The sequence below is a fragment of the Nipponia nippon genome, unplaced genomic scaffold (assembly GCF_047370975.1).
Source record: "Nipponia nippon isolate SJK-2023a ecotype South Korea unplaced genomic scaffold, ASM4737097v1 scaffold_10, whole genome shotgun sequence".
In the NCBI taxonomy this organism is placed as follows: domain Eukaryota; kingdom Metazoa; phylum Chordata; class Aves; order Pelecaniformes; family Threskiornithidae; genus Nipponia; species Nipponia nippon.
Window position 1 is genome coordinate 16,491,270 of NW_028262291.1, and position 21,164 is coordinate 16,512,433.

A 21,164-nucleotide genomic window follows, 5' to 3' on the forward strand; every position below is an offset into this window, starting at 1 on the left:
AAACATCAGGTGAGTTAACCCCTGTTCACTAGGGGTTACCTAGGGGATCAGCCGTCCTTCCTTTCCTGCATTAAAAAAAGCAAAGGAGTACCTGGCACAAGCCACGAAGTGAAATTTCTTGTCTGCGAATCCTTTCTGCTCCTAAGTTATTGCTTTCATTAGACATGAGAGAACATGTGGATGGAAAAGAGTTTCATTAGTGTTCTCCAAATAAGAGACTACAGTGTAAATTAGGGATTAATCAGAATTTCTGTGAGAAGTTTATTTAAACTGTTAGGCTTATAGCCAACAATAGGACAGCTGCTCCAATGTTACAGAAGTCTCAGTACCTACTACTTAAAACATTTCAAAGCAATTAATTTCGGGCTACATTCCAAGCTCCCTACTCACACTCAGCAGTGCCTCACCTACAAATATCACCATAGACTTACACATGACCTACAGGAACAACATGAGCTATGCTGTCGAAGTCCAGCGTTTAGCATTTACAGTTGAAGATACTCCACAACAGAGAAATTGTTATCTAATTTTCCATCCTATTTCCTTGGAAGTTGATGCTGTTTGGTAAATACTGGAGGTTAGATAACAAGCGAGTCAATGTACTTGTCAGTTCCTTTACATGCAAAAGTAAAAATCATTTTCATCTCAAAAGTGATAAAATTAAAGTTTATTCTCTCAGGTCTAGTTTTCCTGCAGCTACATACTTTCTCACCTTTCTATTATTTTGGGGAGTGACAAAGCTTATTCTTATCTAACTGTTTTTACAGCCAAGAAATGATACTAACAGCCCTCATTTGGGGGGAAGAAACTCTGACAGTTATAAATACACTCAAAAAAAACATGTACTTAAAAAACAGAACTGCTGCACAAGAAGCACAAGAGCAATAGATCAAAAGAACTAACATAGCTAACTTCATTGAACTCCATCATGCAGTTTGTTTTTTTCAGGAGTGGATTATTCTTGACTCATTTTGTTTTGCTTTGAGCTGCTAAGCAAAAGCCTCCAACAAAGTACAGTGAAGACACATACCATTCATGTAGCAAAACTATCTAGTGTCTTGCAACCTTAAGGCAAAACTTCAGCTGGAGTAAATTTGCACAGTTTCACTACCTTTACTATCACTTCACATCATCCGAGCATCAGACTCATTCTGCAGACGTTATCAAAATACATTACGAAATGTTATAATCCCCAGTGAAAGAGATAGCTTTCTTTTAGAAGTGGGCAATTCCTTTGTACAACAAGAAAAGCAGCCTCAGATTCTCATTTCTGGGTCAACAACCATCTTTGGTTCTTTACTTCGCAAGTTTACTGTAACAGATAGACTCTATAAAAAGTAGTTCAAGAGTCTGGCTCGAAGCCCACTAAGGTCAGACAACCTTTGTAAGATGCTGGAAGCAATATAAAGTACAGAACCCTGAAGCGCAATTCCTTTTAAATCTTTACCTCAATCTTTTGTGGAATCAAGCACGGACTTGATATTTGAGAAACTCCTAATTGTCCAAAAGAGTTAGATCCACAGGACAGAACTAGGCCAGATCCTGCAAAATGAAGTGTTAGAGCCCGATCAGTAAACAGTGAGCAAAAGCAAAGCACTGTAACATTCTAACAAGCAAAATATCACAGCCAAGTAGCTCAAAAAAGGACCTAACATGTCCCATTCCAAAGTCCCTGAGGCCACAGGCTTCTGGTCTTACACATCATGTTCAGTAAACATCTGAAGTTCACTGGGATACAAGGAACATGAAGTAATTTAGTTTGCAAGGCAAGTAGCTTAAAACCTGTGAGTGCCCGTGCATCACACAATAGCAATGTGGAACTTTCAGCGTATTCTCTACATCAACATATTTCTCCAGCTCTTACAGAGGCAGATTTACCTACTAATATGATTGTAAAATCCCAGCCACAGGCAACTTGTTTTACACAAAAGCCGGACAGGGCAGTGCACAAAGTAAAATGCAGTACATCCTCTGTGTGATTCAGTCCCAACTGCCCATCTTTGTTATGGCCACACACAAAGAGTTCTCCCGCACCTGGAAGAAAAAACAAATCAAAACAAAAAAGTCACGTTCCACTTCACAGACTAAAAAGACAAGTGTACGCTATACAAGATCCTGTGACAAATAACAACACTGATTACGTGTCATTTTAGGCACTGCAATCAAGCAAAAAGAAAGCAAAAAAAGTTACTTCTGATGCATCAGAAACACCTCTGAATAAGCATAGTTATGGAGAGTTGGGTTTGTCAAGAGAGACAATCCGTATGGTAAGACAGGCACCTCTCACTAATATCCATGATGAAGTTTTTCGTCCCATTCACACCTGTCTGTATCCCTTTTTTCCCATAATTAGCTACGGCATACAGCAGAACCTTTCAAAGACCAAATGTTATCATCTGCTCCTTACCTTAAAACTTCTCAAGACTGAATAATCTCCCACTTGATTCCTCCCTCCCACCCCCCATCCTCTATACAGAAAAACTGGCTGCTTTGTATGAAAAGCTGTTATATGAAACAGGTTAAGAAACAGTCCTCACATAGCCATAAAGTAACCATAGAAGATAAGCAAAACAGGAATTTCCCCAATTTCCCCAAAATATTGAGTGAACTGGCATAGGAGAAACCCGTTTTGCCACCAAGAACCGGTACTTGCTCAGAAACAGAAGCCACAGATAGGTGGCAGCACCAAACCAATAGGGAAACAAAAAAAAAAAATGTGTTTAGAAGTCATACACTCCTTGAAGTGCAATGTTTTTACCAGTGATAACTGCAGAATGTCCCCCTCCTCCAGTAATGCTTTTAATGTCTTGACATTTGCAGGAAACATCTTTTAGTGACTGAGGTACCAGCACATCCTCTTTATGACCAAGACCAAGTTGTCCGTAGCTGTTTGCACCCTTCAAACACACACAGAAAAATAACACATTTTTTTTAAAGTTAACAAAAAGAGATACACATCTGCTCCTAAGAGCGAACAAGCTTATCAGAGATATGTCACAGGTTAACCTGCTAGTATTTGCTCCTGAAAATCCCCCAAAATGGCAATCTTCATTCTTATTGCTGTCACACAGGACCCCCAGAATTACAGACCAGGACTGTCCTAAATTTGCTGTCATTAAGGCTGCCCTTGCAGCTCCAGTATTTCAAGAAACATCCTGGAATATATCCTGGTAAGACTTTAACTGCAGGCTAACAGTTACTAAGGAGGAAAGCCTCATTATCAGGATAATTATCACCTGTTTAATTTTAATGCTAATGATTCCCACTCATCACTAAGATCTTATTCATGCCAATGCTTTCTGGCAGTCCACCTCCAAAACGAGATCAGAACGACATGCCACCTATTCTGGAACCTAAAGAAGTAAAGCAGAAACACTTATCCCTCATTAACTAAGTCTTTTAACTTAAAGTGGTCAAAATGAAAATATACCAATTACAATTATTATAAATTTATAAGTACAAAATTATGGCCACTAAACCAACCATAGAAAGCAACCACTCACAACATGGTAACGTGTCAGGGAATTTCTTAGCCAATTTAAGCTCTATTAAGTGTCCAACAGTTTGAACAGCAACCTTCATTCACAAAGACGGATTCAGTAACTTGCCTAGCCCACACATTGCAGTAACAGCAACACTCAACATCCACGTTGCACCCAGCTGGTGATCCCCAGGGGGGACTTTCCCTACCTCACCTGCGCTCCCCCTGCCTATCTGCTCTCTATTTACCACCACCCGCCTTCGATGAAGCACCTGGTGTATCTTAAAAGGACACATTTAGCAATAAATATTTTGTACCTACAGAAACAACATTTCAGACAAAAGCATCTGGCTGCTCACCTCAGCCCATAGTTAACAGGTGGATGAGATGTCAGCATTCGAGCTCAACAGGCAGATCAAGTTGTTGTCTTACAGTCACTACTATTGGTAAACAGCTTTAGAGAGTATGTTGTTACTACTTAACAGACAAAATTCTTTTGGGAATGCTTGCCACAAGCTCTCATTTTAGCCTATAACTTGCAATGAATTTTCAAGTCTTCAAAAACAGGCAAGCTGAGATAAGCTGCAGAAAGACAACAGGTGCCTGCGGAACTGCAAGCCACACGCAAGCGTCGATCCTAACGCTAACACACCCATCTTCATGTACCCTTCCGAGACTTGACAGGTTATTACCAAACACGACCACCACAGAGCAAAACCAGCTAACAAGGAAGAGAGATACCCATTTAATGGCTCTTAGACCCCTTTGCTCATCAGGTAAAATCACGGTTCTGATGAACCACAAAAAAAAAAAAAAAAGGTCTTATTTCCTTCGAAGAGCTCCGGACCTCAGCCCAGGCCACGCACTTGAAGGGAACCGAGCCTCGGCCCGTCCCCACGCCGCAGGGCCCACAGACCCCTCCTCCTGCGTGGAGGCCAGCAACGCCCCGGCCCCGCAGGACGCGGGGCACGGCACAGCTCAGCCCCCGCAGCACAGCCCTCGGCGGCGGGAAGCCGCGGGGCGACACGTCCTCAGCTTCCCGGCTTCCCCACGAAGCGGCAAAGAGCCGATGAACTGCGATCAGGGCGACGCACCACAACTTTACCACAGCGTTATTTTTTTCGGGGAGGAGGAACCTTGGGCCGCCCTTCCCCGGGGAAGCGAGGCGAGGGCCGGCGGCAGCGCACACGGCCCCGGCCCCCCGAGCCCCGCAGCAGCCCAAGGGAGGGGGAGCAGCTGGGCTCCGCGTCCCGCCCGTCGCCCCCCGAGGGCCGCGCTGCTGTGCGGGCAGAGCCGCCGCCTCGCGGCCGCGGGGCAGAAGGAGGCCCCGGCTCCCCCCGGCCTCCCTCACCGCGCCGCGCGCCCACCTACCCACGCGAAGAGCACCGGCTCCATGGAACCGGCGGGCCCGCGCCCTTCCCGCCGCGCCGCAGGCCGGGGAGGAAGAGGCGGGGCGGGGGCGGGCTCCGGCGGGGCCCCGCCTCACCCCGGGGGGGCTGTGGGGAGCGCGGCAGCTGGGCAGCGGGCGGCAGCGCCCTTACGGCTTCGCCTGCCGAGTACCCTGTCAGGGGCGGGAAGCGGCTTCGACCCTCCCAAAGCCCTCGGGAGCGGCGCTGGCGAACAGGTGCCCTCCTGACGCACCCCCCCCGGCCCCCAGGGCCGCGGTTACCCGCACTCCCCCGGCAGGCTCCAGCTCCGGCTGCCGCTTTCACGGAAAACTCCCCAAAAGCCCAAGCTGACAGAGCCCCGCGGATGGCGGGGGGCACCGCCAGGCCAGGGCCTGTGAAGCTCTTCAACAGCTTCAACAGAAAAAAAGACTAAGCCTTTTAAAAAAAAACGAGGGGAAAACACGTCACTCCTCAAATAAATATATAACATTTCCAATGGAATTAAGTCACGCGCGCAGAATACCTGAACCACAGCATGAAACATATAAACCCTTAGGCAGAAGTGAGTGCTTTATGTTTATTGCTACAGTGCTGAAGTGAAATTCTCTTTGCTTCTAATAATAACCAACAAGTCATTTATTTCATTGACATTTAAAGCCTCAACAATAGTTCAAAATATTTAAATTATTACTGTTCTACATAGCCAGAAGGTTTGGATGCGCGAAGCCAAACACACATCATGTTAATGCTGTGGAAATGCATCTTCCCTGTGTTACTTTTAGCAGTTTACTTAATTTTTTGCTACACAAGTGCAAATAAAGATACAATTGCTGTTTTTCCAAAGTATTTGAAATTAGGTGCTAATTTAGCAAGTATAAGGTTTCCTACTTGAAATGTATACATAGTTCAGACAAAGAAGTAACACAGATCTATGTGTATTTCAGCAACATAATAATCCCAACATTTAAAAATGCAGCTGAATATTAACTTATCACAGAAGCAGACAAAATAGATCCTCCTTTACTTATTCGAAGAAACCACTTATTACAAGGTTTCTTCTTTAGAAAGACAAAGCTCCTAAAATCTATTTTAAAATGTAACGTAAGCCGTAAATGTTGTAGACCATATTTCTATGTCTTAAATGTTCTTTAAAAAAAAAAAAAGTTACAATGAGTTAATAGTCACAGAAAAAAATGATCTGACTTGATTTAAACAGTGACTATATTTGGATAGATTGGACCAGCGATTCCTTATGGAGCAGATGCAGCCTACTAGAAAGCATACGAAACTCAAACTGATTTTCAAGCAGAGAGGTTCATGAAAGTCCTTTCAAGTTCTCAAAATCCTGGACCATCATCTCCAGTATATTTAAGATTTCAGTCCATTTTTCCAGCAACCTTCACAGCTGCAAATTCTGAACTTCCTGCTAAGCCCTACCTATGAAGCACCAGTGCCTAGCGTGCTTTTAAATACACCCCGCACATCACCGATCTTCCATTCAAATGTATCATATCCTGTACGTATATTCATCTCATTCGCAGGGTCAGCAGAAACAGCAACCGGCACGGCTTTGCACAGCTATGCAGGATGCTTGAAACTATGGAGCCTGAAAACCGGGAAGTTTGCTACTACATAATAGAGACAATTCAGCAGGACACAGCTTCCCACCACTTGTAAAGTGCTCTTTGGAATTAGGTATACTTTACGCTACAAGGTAGTTTGTTGCATTCATAGCCACAGAATTCCTATGAAATGGAAAGGTATCATTTGCTCGATAGGGAACAAAGGTGTTCAGGGCTAGTAAAGAAGAAACAAAAAAAAATGTATCTTTGTGCAGCTTATGCAGGTCAATAAAGTGACCGAGCAATCAATAGGATACTTAATCTTGCAAAAAGCCAGACTAGACTATGAACTATGGATGTTATTTTAAGCTCTGGTGTTATTTTAGAACCGATGAAACTATTTTGAATATTAAATTGTAATTTGGAAACGGTTTTAGCCTTTGTGCTAAGTCAGTACCTGATGGCGTGCTATATTTTTTGTTAAATTAATTCAATCAGGAAAAAGGCAAATGGTGTTTCTGTAAGGAAAGGTCTTCCCTCAGGTGCAACATCAAGGACAGCAACAAAAATCCTGACTCTCTGAGCCGACAGCAATCACTGAAAAGAAACAGAATTAGGATTTCATGCAACCGCTCTGTGTCTCTGCCTTATACTAGAAGCACACCAAACAGCACATTTGAAATTCTTTGGGGGCAAGAATGATCCCTTTGAAAGGAAGATTTGACCCCTCAGTTTTATCATGGTGAACCTCCAGCTATTTGTGTCCTGATGCCTGTGTTGTAATCATTCAAGTTTTAAACTTAGTAGCACAGACCTAGAAACACTGATTACTATAGCTTCTATGCTATAAAGTCTGCAACGCTATAAAATTAGTAGCATAGACTACTACAGTCAGAAACGGACATTTCCCTGTGGCAAATTATTCCACTATTGCCTCATAAGCCACCTTCTGCAGCATCTGGTCCCAGCCCTGATCCACAGACCACACTTTTGCTCCAGTCTAGCAATTTCTCTATTCTCCCACCAGCTTCTCAAAGGCAACGCCAGGCCTTTCTTATCCAAGGGGGATGGAGGAATACATTCTGTAAGGGACTTTATACAGAGAAACAAGATAAAGCGATTATCCTTATGGGCCATTCACTCTTCCATTTGTAAAGGAGAGAGTTCTGCATACAACACATTACATGCCTAGAAAGAAATCAGTAGGGAAAAGAAAAGAGTTGCCGAGTGCACCACACTGCTGACAGGGGTGTTAAACTTCCAGCTGCTTGCCCATCTTGCTGAGGGCATCGCTGACAATGTCCAGCTCATGACGTAGCTCATTCACCACGCTGGCGATGCTCTTCATGTCTTTCAGGATCTGCACGCTTTGAGTATATGGATTGTACTTCACGCCAAATGGGCGCTTGATGGTTTTTGCAAACTCTCTATTCAAGTAAAAAAGAGAGGAAGTTACAAACAAAACAAATGCATCCTCTGTATGTAGTCAGTATCAATAACCACTTTTCTAAACGACTTTCTTAAAAATAGTTGTAATTGTTATATAGCTCATCATCTTTCCCACCCAGTACATGGAAGACCAAGCAAATACTAACCTCAGCTTTCCAAACCCATGAAAGATAATTATAAAACTCTGGTAAGAATAAAAGGGTTTGGTGCTGCTACTGAGAGATGCATGAAATCAAACCCGCTTTTATAAAACAGGGAAGAAAATCTGTACCTCATCTTTTCCTTTGCTTCTTCAAAACTTTCAGAAACAAAGTAAACCTCCTGGAAAGTTGTAATGAGGCATTCTTGCTTGCAGGTGACCTTTGGATCAAAAGGCTTGACTTTGGCACTGCCAGAGAGTGAGTGCTGGTAACAGAATGGGTTATCATGCGTCAGAGGAACATCACCACCCAAATAATCCACAAGGAAGATGACATGAGGTAGAGTGAATAAAAAAGATGAAGTGAGACCATATTTAGTGTATTGCTTCTTAAAGTTTTTAGCTGCAGATGAACAGCGGTTAAAGCTTAACAAACGGCATAACCCTGAATGGTCCCATTCTGCCAATCTGGGTCAAAAAAGGGACTCCTCAGACACAAGGCTCATGTGTAAACATGAGCAATATTTTCACAATCTAGTTAAACCAGCAGAGCTTTATTCTGAAAATAGTTATCGGAACCTAACGTTAAGAAATACCAGTCATCTAATGCTTCCTGCGAAAGAGAGGGGAGCTGCTCAGCATACACCCAAAAGCAGACTGTCCAGTGATTATTGCCACTGTCCAGTGAATTTGCTTAAATTCTCGCAGATATCTAGGAGTTTCCAAAAGAAGGATTTTTAGAACTATACTTCATAAAAAAAACAGGGCAAAACAGTGACAATAATAATCACGTATAAAGAAAAGAGGTAAATAGGCAGTAGATATTCTTACCTTGAGCTCACTAATTGAAGAGAGCAAGCCAGCCCCATAAACTCGTAGCTGTCCCTCTTGCTTGCACAAGCCAAACTCTACAGTGAAGAAGTAGCACTGAAACAGAGAAGGCAGTAAAATAATTCAGCCTTCAGCAAACATACTGTGGTGAACTAGATGGGGGCATTTCGATTTGTAGGTAGTGTCAAACGGTTGCAAATATCAGACAGTCATCACTTGGTTATCCTTTTCAGGTATTTAAAGAGGAGCAAAGCCAGAATGGAAGGGTGAAGAACCACAAGATTGCATGTTTCTCATAAGAAAGATTGACATTATAGATCACCCAAATAGGCTAGAAGGTGTTAATGTCAATAGGAACATGGAAACATAAATCTGTTTTGAGAAATACTTTCATGACAGCTTCAGCTTAAAAGAAACACCAGATAGAGAGGATCTCTGTGAATGAAAACATCAGCCCACTACAGTTTGTTCCTTATTTGCTTAGTGGCCTGTAAAATTAAAGATGTTTAGTTTGCTGGATTTCAGGATTTCTGCAGGCATATGGGGAGGAACGCTATTTTCATAGATGGCTTAATTCTGCTCCCACTGAAGGTAGTAGAAATTTTACCACTCGCTACGGCCGGGGGGGGTGGGGGGTGGGATCCGCAAACCAGTTCTTTCACACCTGGCATCAATTATTTTTCACCTAAATTTAATTTTCGTCTTAAAATATTTTTGCCAAAGCATTCAGAAATTCAAATCCAGGAAATAAGAATAATTGATATGATTTTAATTTCTTGGCTGAAAAGTATCTAATGCTAGTGCTCACCACATTCAGTGAAAACACCTTATCATTTCAATTCATTCTACACATCAAAGAAACAGATTACTCTTAAAATCATTGAATCACATTCCCAGAAGTAAAAAGATTTTGTTGGGAAGAAACAGACCATAGAATTTCAATCTGGAAGAAGTGATCTACCACCAGAAGTTGCACCCTTACTTGACAGCCAAGTGAAGAAAAATACCAATCATATCAACCTTAAAACGTACTTTTTCCTAGCATGGAAAATTGTTATATGTTCTAAAAGCCAAGAACCAGTGAAACACATAGGTCTAGCAGCTGGTGTGGTTAATGTTGATATGAAGCTCCAAATTTATTCAGTGGAGTGGGATCAGCCTAGCAAAGCACAAAGCTTTCAATGGGATCACCAGGCACTGAAACACTCACTGTTGCCAGTTTTTGGACAGCCTCATCTGATGCCCCGAGTGATGCAAGACCAATTTCCTGGGAGAACTGAGCAAAACTGGGTTCAGCCAAAAGAGGGACATGGCCTAGGAGCTCATGACAGGTATCACTGCAAAAAAGAAACAAAACAAGAAATCTCACAATCTGTCTTTGTGGTAGAGTGAAAAAGCAGCACCACTGAACAGATACAATGTCTTATGTTAAACTATTTAATATCCAAAAGACAGAAAAGTGTCAATCATGTTCAGCTGAAAGCAATTGAGCAGGTCATACCAGCTCTACATAAGTATATAAACTCAGATTTTAAAATGAAGCTGTCTAAAATTAAGATCTGAGCTCCACATTTATGAGGCAATTGAATATTAAACAAACTCTGCACACAATGACATCAGTAAGAGCTCTCCAATAACATGCTGTACTTTTGAAAACCCTGTACTTACGAAGGTGGCACTTGCGCATGCTAAAACTTCATTACATTCAGCGTGAAGGCTGAGTCTCCAGCACCTTAAAAAATAAGTTTTCTTGCTGGTGTTCTTGAAAAGCTTTTAAGTAGCTTCACTCTAGGCAGTGAGATTCTAAACTCCCTCCCTCAAATTCTACCCCAAGATTAAATGACTCACGGCTCTGGTGTATAGAGAGGGTCCGAGCTGTGTCTAACATACTGAGTACAGTGAAAAACTCTGAATGCTAATCCTGCCAAGAAGTCTCTGGGCGATAGATATCCAGCAACGGGGCGAATGGTGAAACCTGTGCGCTCTGAAAAGGAACAGAGAAACTGTACATTAGCTTAGTGTAGAATTGCACAATGTTGTCACCTTTCCTGCTACAACTGGGACAAAAGCCACAGCACTACCTTGGCTCAAGAGCACGTGGGAAAATTAGGCACAATTAGAAAAATTAGGCCTAATCTTGAGAATGATCAACATTTAGTAAAAATGTCCCTACCTCTGTATAGCTGGATTTCCTATGATTTCACACCTAAAGCCAACATAATACAGCTAGGTATCTCTTCAGCCAATCCTAATAGTGTCTTCAGAGGTAACATTGCCCCACAAATGTCACTGTTTGTATATATTCAAGACACAATACATTAAAACATTGATGGCCAAAGGGCCTCTTAAAGGACCAGAATGAATACAAGCAAAAAAGCGACCAAGGATGTTTCTCCATGCCCATATAATAGCAGCGTGATTTGCAATGGACCTTAGTTCCTTTTTGTGTAAGAAAATTAGTACATTACCTTTCAGGAAGTGGGACACATCTTCCAGCTGGGGGATATTGTCTTCCCTGTACCCACAGTATTTGGTGAGCAAGGGTAAGTTTTTAAGGTACTCTCTGCAGGCATGAGTTGGGTAAAGCTTGTTAAGCTCTCGGTACACAGTCCCCCAAGTCTTGATCTCCTCCTCAGTGAATTCAATCTTGGGAATCGGGTCACCACTACAAAGACAAGAGGAAGAAAGGACATTCTTTGGTAAATGACTAATAACAGATGACTCATTTACTTACTATTATCATTTAACATTTATATGGCTGTGACACCTGATCAGGGTTAAGACCCCATTGCATTAGGCACTGTCAAATACATGGTGAGATCTGGTCCATGCCCTGGAGAGCCTTTAGTCAAAGGGCTTGCTCTCTTTACACCTAAATCAAGTAACAGGAATCTTTGCATTGACCTCACTGGAGCCTGAAAGCTTCGGTCCTGTAAACAGTTTCTTAGGTGTTTAATGCTGAGAGTAACATTTAAAATACCTGCAAAACCTTTACAGCTTCAGGAGCTGAGAACACATCCTTTTCCCTGTAGGACTTCCCTGTCTACAATTACTTTACATTACCTTTTTGATTTGATTTAGAAAAAAAGAATTCCCTAAATTAATAACACAATGTGTGGAAGCAGCTAAATATACACATTAAGTAAAAATCGTGCTTCTATGCAGAGGAGACAAGCGTCTGTCTGAACATATTAATTGTAGTCCACCTCTCCTATTTAGCCCTCAGGATCTTGATTAAAGTGGATGATAGCAAGGGTGTGACCTAAAGCCCGCCGAAAGCAATGCGAGTGTTACGCTGAGCTTCCACTACCAGCCAGGTAACCAGCATGGCAGATGCTTTCCCAAGGGAATCTCTGTGAACAACACATTAACAGCAACGGGCTCTGTGCTGTGGTAATCAGTTGCATTAATACACAGTGCAATAGAGCTCTAGATACCCACCATTTATAGGTCATTTCCAATTGAGGAACTTGGCATCTAAATTCAAGCAGGCAACAGCAACGTGAAAATCACGTTTAGAAAGAATTTACAGCACTGGGCTATGAAACTCTTACTGCTTTAAGAGCTCCCTCCCCCAAGCAGCATCTCTGAAGACAGAAGCTCTTCAAGTTTCTTTTCACAGAAAAAGTCTTATCTACACATCACATGCACTAGTCTGAGGCAGGAAAGAAAACTCAAGTATTAACATTTGCCCAGAGAGCTTACACTCAGTGGTCAATGGGCTATATATTGGGTTTTGCCTCCCCTCCCTCTCCTTCGCAGAGACCGGTCTGCCCTAGTCAAGTCAACATGTCCTGCCACAGGCAGCTGTGCAACATGCGTTGTCCACCCTCTTCCTTTGTTGCACCCATTTCCAGAGAAGCGGGAAGGGACCGCAGAGTCCCAGTGCACCACACTGCAGGAAGCCCACGCTGGCATCGCTGATCATCTGAGGATCAGTGCTGCCACAGGTGCCATAATTGCCGAGCAACTACGAGCTGATCCTCAGACCGATCAGAGACCCAGGGAGCTGTAAGGTGGCCTAGATCTTTTAGTCTTGTCTTACGTCTCCCTTCGTTTTATCCCTCCAGCTCCGATTCCTGAGCCAAGCACGTCTCAGCGAGATCTGAGCCCAGGGAACGTGAGCCCCTGCCAGTCCACTCTGCTATTATTTCAAAGCACCCAGAAGGCTTATTCTGGAAGAAGCCGAGCTTACTGTTTGTAGTTCATAGCCAGGTCTGCAAAATACTTTCGCCTCTTGCGATAGACATTGTCTTTGAAACCCTGGGGGAGGGGGAAGGGGAAAAACAAAGTTAAATGAGTTTCCAAACTGTAGTAAATGAATTAATTTAAAACAAGGCACTTGAAATTTCTTCAGTTGGGAAATAGAAAAGTATGCTGTGTAAGAATGAGAGGACAGGGCAGGAACCTCATAGCTGTAGTCTGAAATGTTTAATAACTGTGAACTAAGCAAATACTCCGATTCAAAGAAAGGATCAGCGGTTTTATGCATGCAACTATATATTCAGTAGACAAGGATTCATTTTAGTCATATCGGTATTTGTACAAATATTGTTACTTGCTTATTCTAAATTACAGGACAAATTGCCCATTTGCACTGCCCAAGCACCAATTTGTTTGCTCCATTTATATTAAGGAAGAAAGAACGAAAGAAAGAGGAGGAATCAAGCCTTCCTCACAACAGCTTTTGGGTTTTGTTTTGGGTTGTTTTGTTGGGTTTTTTTGTTTGGTTGGTTTTTTTTAAATTTGTATGCGACCACTCAGGGCCTAGACCTGGAGTCCTCACACGAGTAAGCCTTGTAGAAAGGCACAGGAGCTGAACTCAGTGACGGCCTTGCCTGAACTAGGAAGACGACATGAAACTCTCAAGAGAAGATGCTAGAACCCACAGAGGCACCATTGAGGGGAAGGAGAGGGAGGAGGAAAAGCTGCAATTTTTTTTTAAAGTAAGCTCCACAAAGTACGTTTTCACTAAGGATTGAGCATAGCAGGGGAAAAGATACTTACTGGATGGTCAGCATCCAAATCAGACCCGTACATCAGCACTCGGTTTGCACACTTATCCAAATCTGAGATCTTCTTCGGAAACCAGGGAACATTCTCCATGTCTAGGGATCGCATGGAATCCACAAAGTTATTAATAACGCTGAGCATGCTGAGGGAGGAAATGCTACTTTCAAGTATGGCTATGGCGGTTACAAGCGAAATCTATAAATTAAAAGGGTCATGAATAAGACAAGGGAGTCCACTGCCTATCTGGCACCAGCCTACAGCTCACACTTCCTCCTCTGTCACTGCCACAGTCTGCCTACAGAGCACAGCCAGCTCCAAAGTGTCCAGGGGAGGAAACAGTTAATACGGGTTTTCTGTGTCCCTTAACTGTTAGTACTGTTAATGTTAGAGTAGTATCTAGAGGCTCCCACTGAGACAAGGCCTCCTTGTGCACACTGCTGTGAATCTTCTAGGGTACAAAGCATGCAAAGGAGCAGAGGAGTGATTTGCCTGTGGTCCCTGGACAGAGAGGGAGCCGGTTTGAGCCCTCCCATTCTGCTTTACTGACCACGGGAAATAAAGGTTGGTCTGTGGTTACGCACCTCAGAAGCATCCAGCTTTGCTGAAAGGTTTGAGGGGAAGAAGACAAGGAGGCGGCAATTTCAGCCCTGCAGCCTCAGAGAGATGCATCATTACAGTTTTGCTACTAACTGGGTTTTTTTAGCCCAAGAGAGTTTATAACCAAGCTCTTGGCAGAGTGGTTAATACAGTTTTTCCTGCCCCGACGCTCTTCAGTTTTCTTAAAAAGGACAGGGGGAGTGTATAGATTGAAATTCCCCTTACTTAGGGCTAACATAAGCTGTTTTTATCCAAGAGACACTAGATCTCACCTTCCCCTACCTAACAGCCTGTGCCAAGCACAGTGGCCGAGAAATGCATGGGACCGACTTCTGCCGCCCTGAAGTTTAGGCATCTCTTGAACTAGAAGCAAAGGTAAACAGGATATGAAGCATCCTAAACTTAAAAGGCACCTCTTTCACACTAATGTAAATAACCAGTTACAATGAAAAGTGGTAAAAAAAAAATTTAAATCAAGAGCTACGTGAGGAAACTGCAGAATCCACCTCCCAGTCTCACCAGTGTCTGAACTGAACTGGGATCTGTCAGTATTACACCTCTGTCATCATGGTGTACAGCCCCTAGCCAAGCCCTGCATTCAGACTTTGCCTACGTGCCATCCTGCATTGGCCTGCACAGGTGCAGGGACTCCCACTCATGCCAGTTGTGCCGTGCTGAGAAAGGACAGGAGCACAGATAACGGACACGCAATTTGCACCAGACCGAAACCGCTTGTATTCCTAGGTGACACCAGCCAACGCAGCCCTGCTCATACCAACCAAACTACACTCATCCACAACACAGAAGCATAAACCTAGTAGCTACTGACTGAAAACACTACACAAATGCAGATGTGGACACCATAAAAAGATTTCAAACCAACACATTGGGAACTGCATTTTCATCAGAACTGCCTTTTGTACTTACCATCTTCCTGGACATTGAAATGCTCTGTTGGGTTCACAGAGACAATGTTGACGTGGGATTTCAGGAGCTGGAAGATCTCATTCAGTTGTTCCCTGTTACTGTCACAGTCCACAAAGATCTCAAACTCAGAATTTCTTCTCTTGGACTTCCGTGACTCAATGTGTACCAGATTCACATGCTTCTCCTGTTTTGTAAAAAGTAATGTTTTCAAATGCATTGACTAAAAACTAAAATTTGTTTTTCAAACAAATATTCACCACCTTTGTGAAGCTATTTTAGTTAATTTGATCTCTTGATAGCAATTTGCTTCTTGGAGGGGGGGGAAATGGTTTGATTTTAAGAAGCCTCCCATTCAGAAGAAAATGAAAGAGAACCTGTGTTCTTTCAATTTCATTTACATTCAGGAAGCACAGAAAGACACAGTCAGGAGGCTTAAATTCATAGACCTTTCTCTTTCATCTCTCCCATAAGAAGCTGATTAGCAACTGGCTCTGGGGAAATTCTCCAAAATGCCAATCAAGTCACCATATAATTATCTCACAAGTAAGCAAGGGATTTAAAAGCAGTAGTTCTCAGGGCGTAAATTTCACTTTTCTTTTATTTGAAAAATTATTTAATCATATGTCTTATATCAGGAACACAGAGAAAACCCCAGGCTAAGACACGCAGGGTCAGATGACAGAGCACAGCAGCACTGCGTGTATTCCTTGCGCAATACCTGCCCAGCAATCAAAGGAGTGCGGTTGTGCAGTTGCAGTTCCTCCGTCACCCGCAGTCCGGCTAGGCAGGGTGACAAGGGCACTGGACTCAACCTAGTGTGGGTCAGCACCCCAAGTGTCTGCCTGACATCGGCAGGAGCTTCAGACCCACCTCTTACATGCAGTAGAAACAATGAGTGCCAATCCTCTTTTCACGAAGGGGAAAAGACAAAACTCTCTCAGTCTTTAGTAGGTGCAGATGATACATTTTGTATAGGTTTTTAGCTAGCCAGCATCTAATTTCTGAGGCATAAATTTGCCTTCCTGGGTAATTTTGGGTGCAAAGTACGATCCAGGTTCAGAATCACATGCTTAATAAATGGATGTAATTAATTCTAGTGTGTTCCAAAACTATCCTTATCATTTAAAAATACGGAGCTGCTATAGCAATGTGATTATTACATACCTGAAAGAGTTTTAATGCTTTTACAAGTCCTCCGACTTCATTCTTCAAGGAAAAAATGATGGCTGTTCTTCCTCTTTCAGATGCATGGTCTTCATTCTCTTTATTATCTTCAATCATCATGTAATTTGACTTATTTAACTAAATGCAAACAAACAAAAAGATTTTTTTGAATGGCTAGCAGTGCAAAAAGTATAGTTTTACATTTCAGTTTGTCTTGGGGTAATATTGTGCTTTGACTAATCAACCACAAAAGGAAAGGTGCCAATTAAATCCTTACACAATAACAGGCATAAAGTTAAGCACACATAGAAACTGTGAGAGCTGAGGACGAAATAGTGAGATTTCTTTTTTTCAGTTGAATGATTTTATAGACATCTTTAGTCATTCTCTAGGATGCAGAAAATGTTTTCAAAGTATAGTTTATAATTAGCATTGGTATCTTTGGCGGGAGGGAAAGGAGCTATAAGATGTCAGCAGAAATAAGTTGAACAAAATACTTGTTAGCAAATTCAATGAACACTGGTAAAGAGAATAAACCAAAACCCGCTGGATATAGGTAGAAAAAGATGGATCAGGATTTAGTAGATCAGAACTGAAAAAAATCATTGCCTTTCTCTGGCTACATAACTGTAAAGCACTGCTTTTACAGAGAAAGGAGACAAAACCTAAGGAGTTAAAGCGCTGTGCTGACCAGAATCTGTTGATTATAGAGACGGTCCCACTCTGATCAACCACAACCAAGCTATTCCATCTGTCGGGTCCCCTAATTCACATGCCAAACCGTTATCACAATCACCCAAATCACACACTAATTTTATTCATACAACCAACACTGTAGGACCACGTGGTTTTGCACATTACCAGTGATCACACCCCTGACTGCGTTGACATCAGCGGATATCACAGACCATATTCTTAGCCACATGTAGCCAGGCCATAAATAGAGATAATATAGAAACAATTAAGAATGCAGAAAATGCAAAGTACAGAAAAAATACAAAGCAGAGGCTGTCTCTCATATGTCTTCAAACCTTGCAAAAATAAGAAAAAAAAAAAAAGTGAGGTTTCTGAAGGAGCCAGTGAGAAAGAGGAGAGAAACAATGAAGGCATATTATTGCTATTTGGAATTATTTTTTTATTTGACAGAGTTTTTAAAGATATGACTATCTGGTGACAACTCATTGGGAATGGAAAGAGCAAAAATAAGAATGCAATCAAAACGCAGCAGTTGCATTGATTCTCTTCTACAGTCTCTCCAACTTTAACCTCTTCAAAATGGATAATGCTGTACAGTTAAGTATTTCTATCTATAACAGATAAGTTTAAAGATAAAAGGTAAAATCTGGTTTTTATCAAAATGTTCCCATTTATCTTTCAGATTAAGAAGATAATCTGCCTAACAAAATAATGAAGTTAGTTCATTTTAAATTGAGTGGTTTACAACAAGGCAGATATTTGATGCTGTTCTAAGAAAGGTTTCAAGCAGGTTATTAGCCGTGAGCTCTGTAGGGTGCAGAGGTGGTATCCCATGGAAGGGGTCTCACTCCAAGCCCACTGATACTCATGGAAATATAGTCACTGGATTTCTGACCTGGTCCCCATCTCTAATGAGTTGTCACTATATGAGCCCAGATAACAGTGTCAGTCCATCACACTGTTTCTGATCCAGCAAAGCCACTGCTCTCCATCAACTTGAGTCCAGACGTCAAATTCTCAGCTGAAAGGGGGTGACGGGGCCCAATCCAGGTTCTGCTGAGCAGCCTGCAGGTTTCACAGCTCGTTTGAGCAAGCGTCAGATCAGGATCACAAGAGCCAGGAACAGGCACTGAGTAAGGGTACTCCAAGCAGAGAAGAAAAAACCAATAACCCCACGATTACATATACATTATTGGTTTTTTCTCAAGTGCAGAGATAGCCATTTGCACAAGCCAAATCCTACTCAGATGATACTGCTGTAGAAGAAGCTGGATGCAAAGAAGTCTCCGTTACAAACAGAGCTGAATGGTGGTCTTTGAAGGCAAAAACTGTTGGGCTGTTTTATATATACTGCGCTTATACGCAGCATGTTGGCTTGATTCCACATTCAGGATCATTGACTTAAGATAAGATCAGCTTATGAGATTTGGCATAGTTGCATGCAATATTATAAAGCGCACAGCTAGGACAAACTACATGCATGTAAGACTAATGTTCTTATTTTGTATTTTGCTAGTTCAGCCAACATTGTGTTTAGGATCACGTGACAACATTTGTAAAGTAGTATGTTTAAGAGACCAACGAAGAAAATACAACAAAACGCAATGTGTTCTTACATTAAGTTCTAAAAACTACTTCTAACTTATGAATTTGAAAAAAGTTGTGGAAGAGAAATTCAGATGCCTACAATGCCAAATGCACGCACTTACACCTTTAACCCTAAACCAACATTAATCTTTGGCTTTCAATTTAAAAAAATTGACTGAAAATGGGTCTGCATTAATGCAGCAACCGTTTTGGTGCAAGACGACAAGAGAAAATGGTAATGCAAAAATAATTCCTCTCCTCCAACAGCTGCCTCCTCACTTCCATTTTATTCTGTATCAGTAACTCAGCTCTTATCAACTCTGATACTTTTCCTTTGCATGGTAACATGTTGGAGCTGGGGAGGGGAGGGTGTGGAACTAATATTGCATTGATGCTTATTAATGATGCAAATCATTAACTGATTTCCCACCAACCTGACTCAAGTCTTAATGAAAATACACAAACACAAGGATACTCTAAAGCCCTTATTTAGATAGATACCTAGGTGTCTCCTGGTTAACGATGGCTCCTTTTGGAGCCCATAGCAATTACCTTCCCTTTCTCCCTCCCCACAAAGAATATTCTCTGTGAGACAGATATTTGAGGGTGTATATTTTGTGCCTTAATTCTTTATATTAATGGAGAGCTAAGATTTAAAATTGTCCAAACATACTTGTCTAAAGAAAACTACATTTTAGAACTATAAATTAAAGACCAAAAAAATCTTCTTAAAAATGCATTTGATACAGATTGCCGTTAATTGTACTTGATAAAAAGTCTCAACAGGCATTTTGTGTCCTCCTCCCTCTTTAAGTAGCTGCTTACGTTCTCACTGTCCTTTTGACACACTTAGTAGGGAAGGACGAAGACTTGATCTTATGAGTGACCACGACTAGATGTCCCGGTACAGGGAAATTTTTCAGCCACACCAAAGGTCTTCCTTATATTTAATTCTCGGACACCAAACCAAAAGCTGCACTGAACAGTTTATTCGGCTTCCAAAGATCCGAGGGATACGGCAAAACAATCTTTTGTGAAACTTTACTCCATTACAGTCAGCATTCTTGTTGTTGCAAGGAATTTTACTGGCATTTTAAACTGTACAGTATCAATAACGGTAGCCAACACATAAGCACTGATTTTATCTCATCTTTTCTGATGTACTAAGCACACTCCCGCTGTAACGTGAAATAATCCGGTAGTGGATTATTCTGGGCTATATCGCACGCTCTATCTTCTAAGCAAAGATGCACCAGAGGTTACTTCTGTTCTACCTTAATTTCACCTGCTGGCATCTGAGTTTTGCCCCTTTTCCCCCGCTTCTGTCGAGAAGAGCGGCAGGAGTCAGCCCCGTCCCAGTCCCCGCGGCACCGAGCGCTCCCGCCGCGGCCGGAGGAGCGCCTCAGGGCGACCGCCGCTGCCCGGGTGAGCGGGGCCAGAGCGCTCCCCTTTCCCGCCGGAGCCACCGCTCCCGCAGCCGCAAGAGCCAGGCGCCAGAGCCGCCGCTTCAGAGCGGCAACGTTTTTCCCGCAAGCCGGGACCGGCCCCCGCGTCGCAGCGCTGCCGCCGGGGCCGGTCAGCCCCGAGCCCAGCCCGCGCCCCCTCCCTGCGCCGCGGCCCGCACCCCTCACCTGGCCGGCGGCCTCCCGCGGGCAGGGCGCCGCCTCCAGCGAGCCGTCGCGGCGGGGCGCGGGGTGCATGGCCGGGGCGGGACCGGGCCGGGGCGCGACGAGCAGCACCCGGCACCCGGCGGCCGCTTTATGGAGGGGGCGAGAGCCGCCCCCGATCGCCCGCCGCGGGGGGCGGAGGCGGCGGGGGCGGGAGGGAGGGAGGCGGGGGGAAGCGGCGCCCGCCCCAGCTGGGGAAAGGGCTCGTTAACCCTCCTAATCGTACCCCCTGAAAGCTGTTTGTTCAAACACCGGTTGTGGAGCCGCCAGCCACCCGCCATCTCCCACCCACCATCTTCACACCCCGAAAAAACCCGCACAAAACGAGGTGCTTTCCCTCCTGAGTTACACCTCCTTGGTCACCTGTCTAACGAAGATTAAGGGGGGGTCAGAGAAGACTGACTTTTTGTGGGGTTTGTAGCCAACACGGGTTTGCACCCCACAGGGCTGAGGAGAGCGAGCGTTGGGCTGGAGGAGGCCTGTCTGCCACCATCGTGTCCACGCAGCCTCCTCCCAACATGTGTCCGCTCATCGCAAATTAATATATACGCTACCTGTGGGAAAAGGAAGGCAAACTGCATAAATAAACGAGACCTTGTGAGGGCTGAGTCCGCAGCTGAGGGTAAATCAGCAGAGTTGCCTGCAAGGCAATGCTTTAGCTAC

At 43.3% G+C, this 21,164-nt stretch overlaps 2 protein-coding genes across 4 annotated transcripts in view; both read right to left on the reverse strand.

The window, feature by feature from the left end:
- Positions 1–4,921, reverse strand: part of SERGEF (secretion regulating guanine nucleotide exchange factor) — a 158,312-nt gene extending 153,391 nt beyond the window's left edge. For all 3 annotated transcript variants that reach the window (XM_087745674.1, XM_009463062.2, XM_087745675.1), the window contains exons 1-4: positions 4,853–4,921; positions 2,759–2,897; positions 1,879–2,034; positions 1,448–1,542 (exon numbers count right to left, since the gene is read on the reverse strand). In XM_087745674.1, coding sequence (XP_087601800.1) covers positions 1,448–1,542; positions 1,879–2,034; positions 2,759–2,897; positions 4,853–4,876 — 414 coding nt within the window. In that variant the 5' untranslated portion in view covers positions 4,877–4,921. The remainder of the gene's footprint in view (positions 1–1,447; positions 1,543–1,878; positions 2,035–2,758; positions 2,898–4,852) is intronic.
- Positions 4,922–5,416: 495 nt separating this feature from the next.
- On the reverse strand, positions 5,417–20,753 carry TPH1 (tryptophan hydroxylase 1). Its single transcript, XM_087746745.1, has 11 exons — positions 20,466–20,753; positions 16,552–16,689; positions 15,388–15,571; positions 13,858–13,958; positions 13,046–13,113; positions 11,319–11,515; positions 10,699–10,834; positions 10,061–10,187; positions 8,851–8,946; positions 8,152–8,285; positions 5,417–7,858 (listed from the first exon to the last, which is right to left on the reverse strand). Exons 1-11 carry the CDS (start codon positions 20,532–20,534, stop codon positions 7,684–7,686), a joined length of 1,425 nt encoding a protein of 474 aa, XP_087602871.1. The 5' UTR covers positions 20,535–20,753; the 3' UTR covers positions 5,417–7,683.
- Positions 20,754–21,164: the final 411 nt, after the last annotated feature.

Coding starts and splice junctions, on each gene's coding strand:
- TPH1 (XM_087746745.1), bottom strand. CDS start 20,534: ATGCACCCCGCGCCCCGCCGCGACGGCTCGCTGGAGGCGGCGCCCTGC. Junction 11,516..13,045: donor CTGGCTATGAACTACAAACA/GTAAGCTCGGCT, acceptor TTGTCTTTGTAG/TGGTGACCCGATTCCCAAGA. Junction 8,947..10,060: donor CTGTCCAAAAACTGGCAACA/GTGAGTGTTTCA, acceptor TCTCTGTTTCAG/TGCTACTTCTTCACTGTAGA.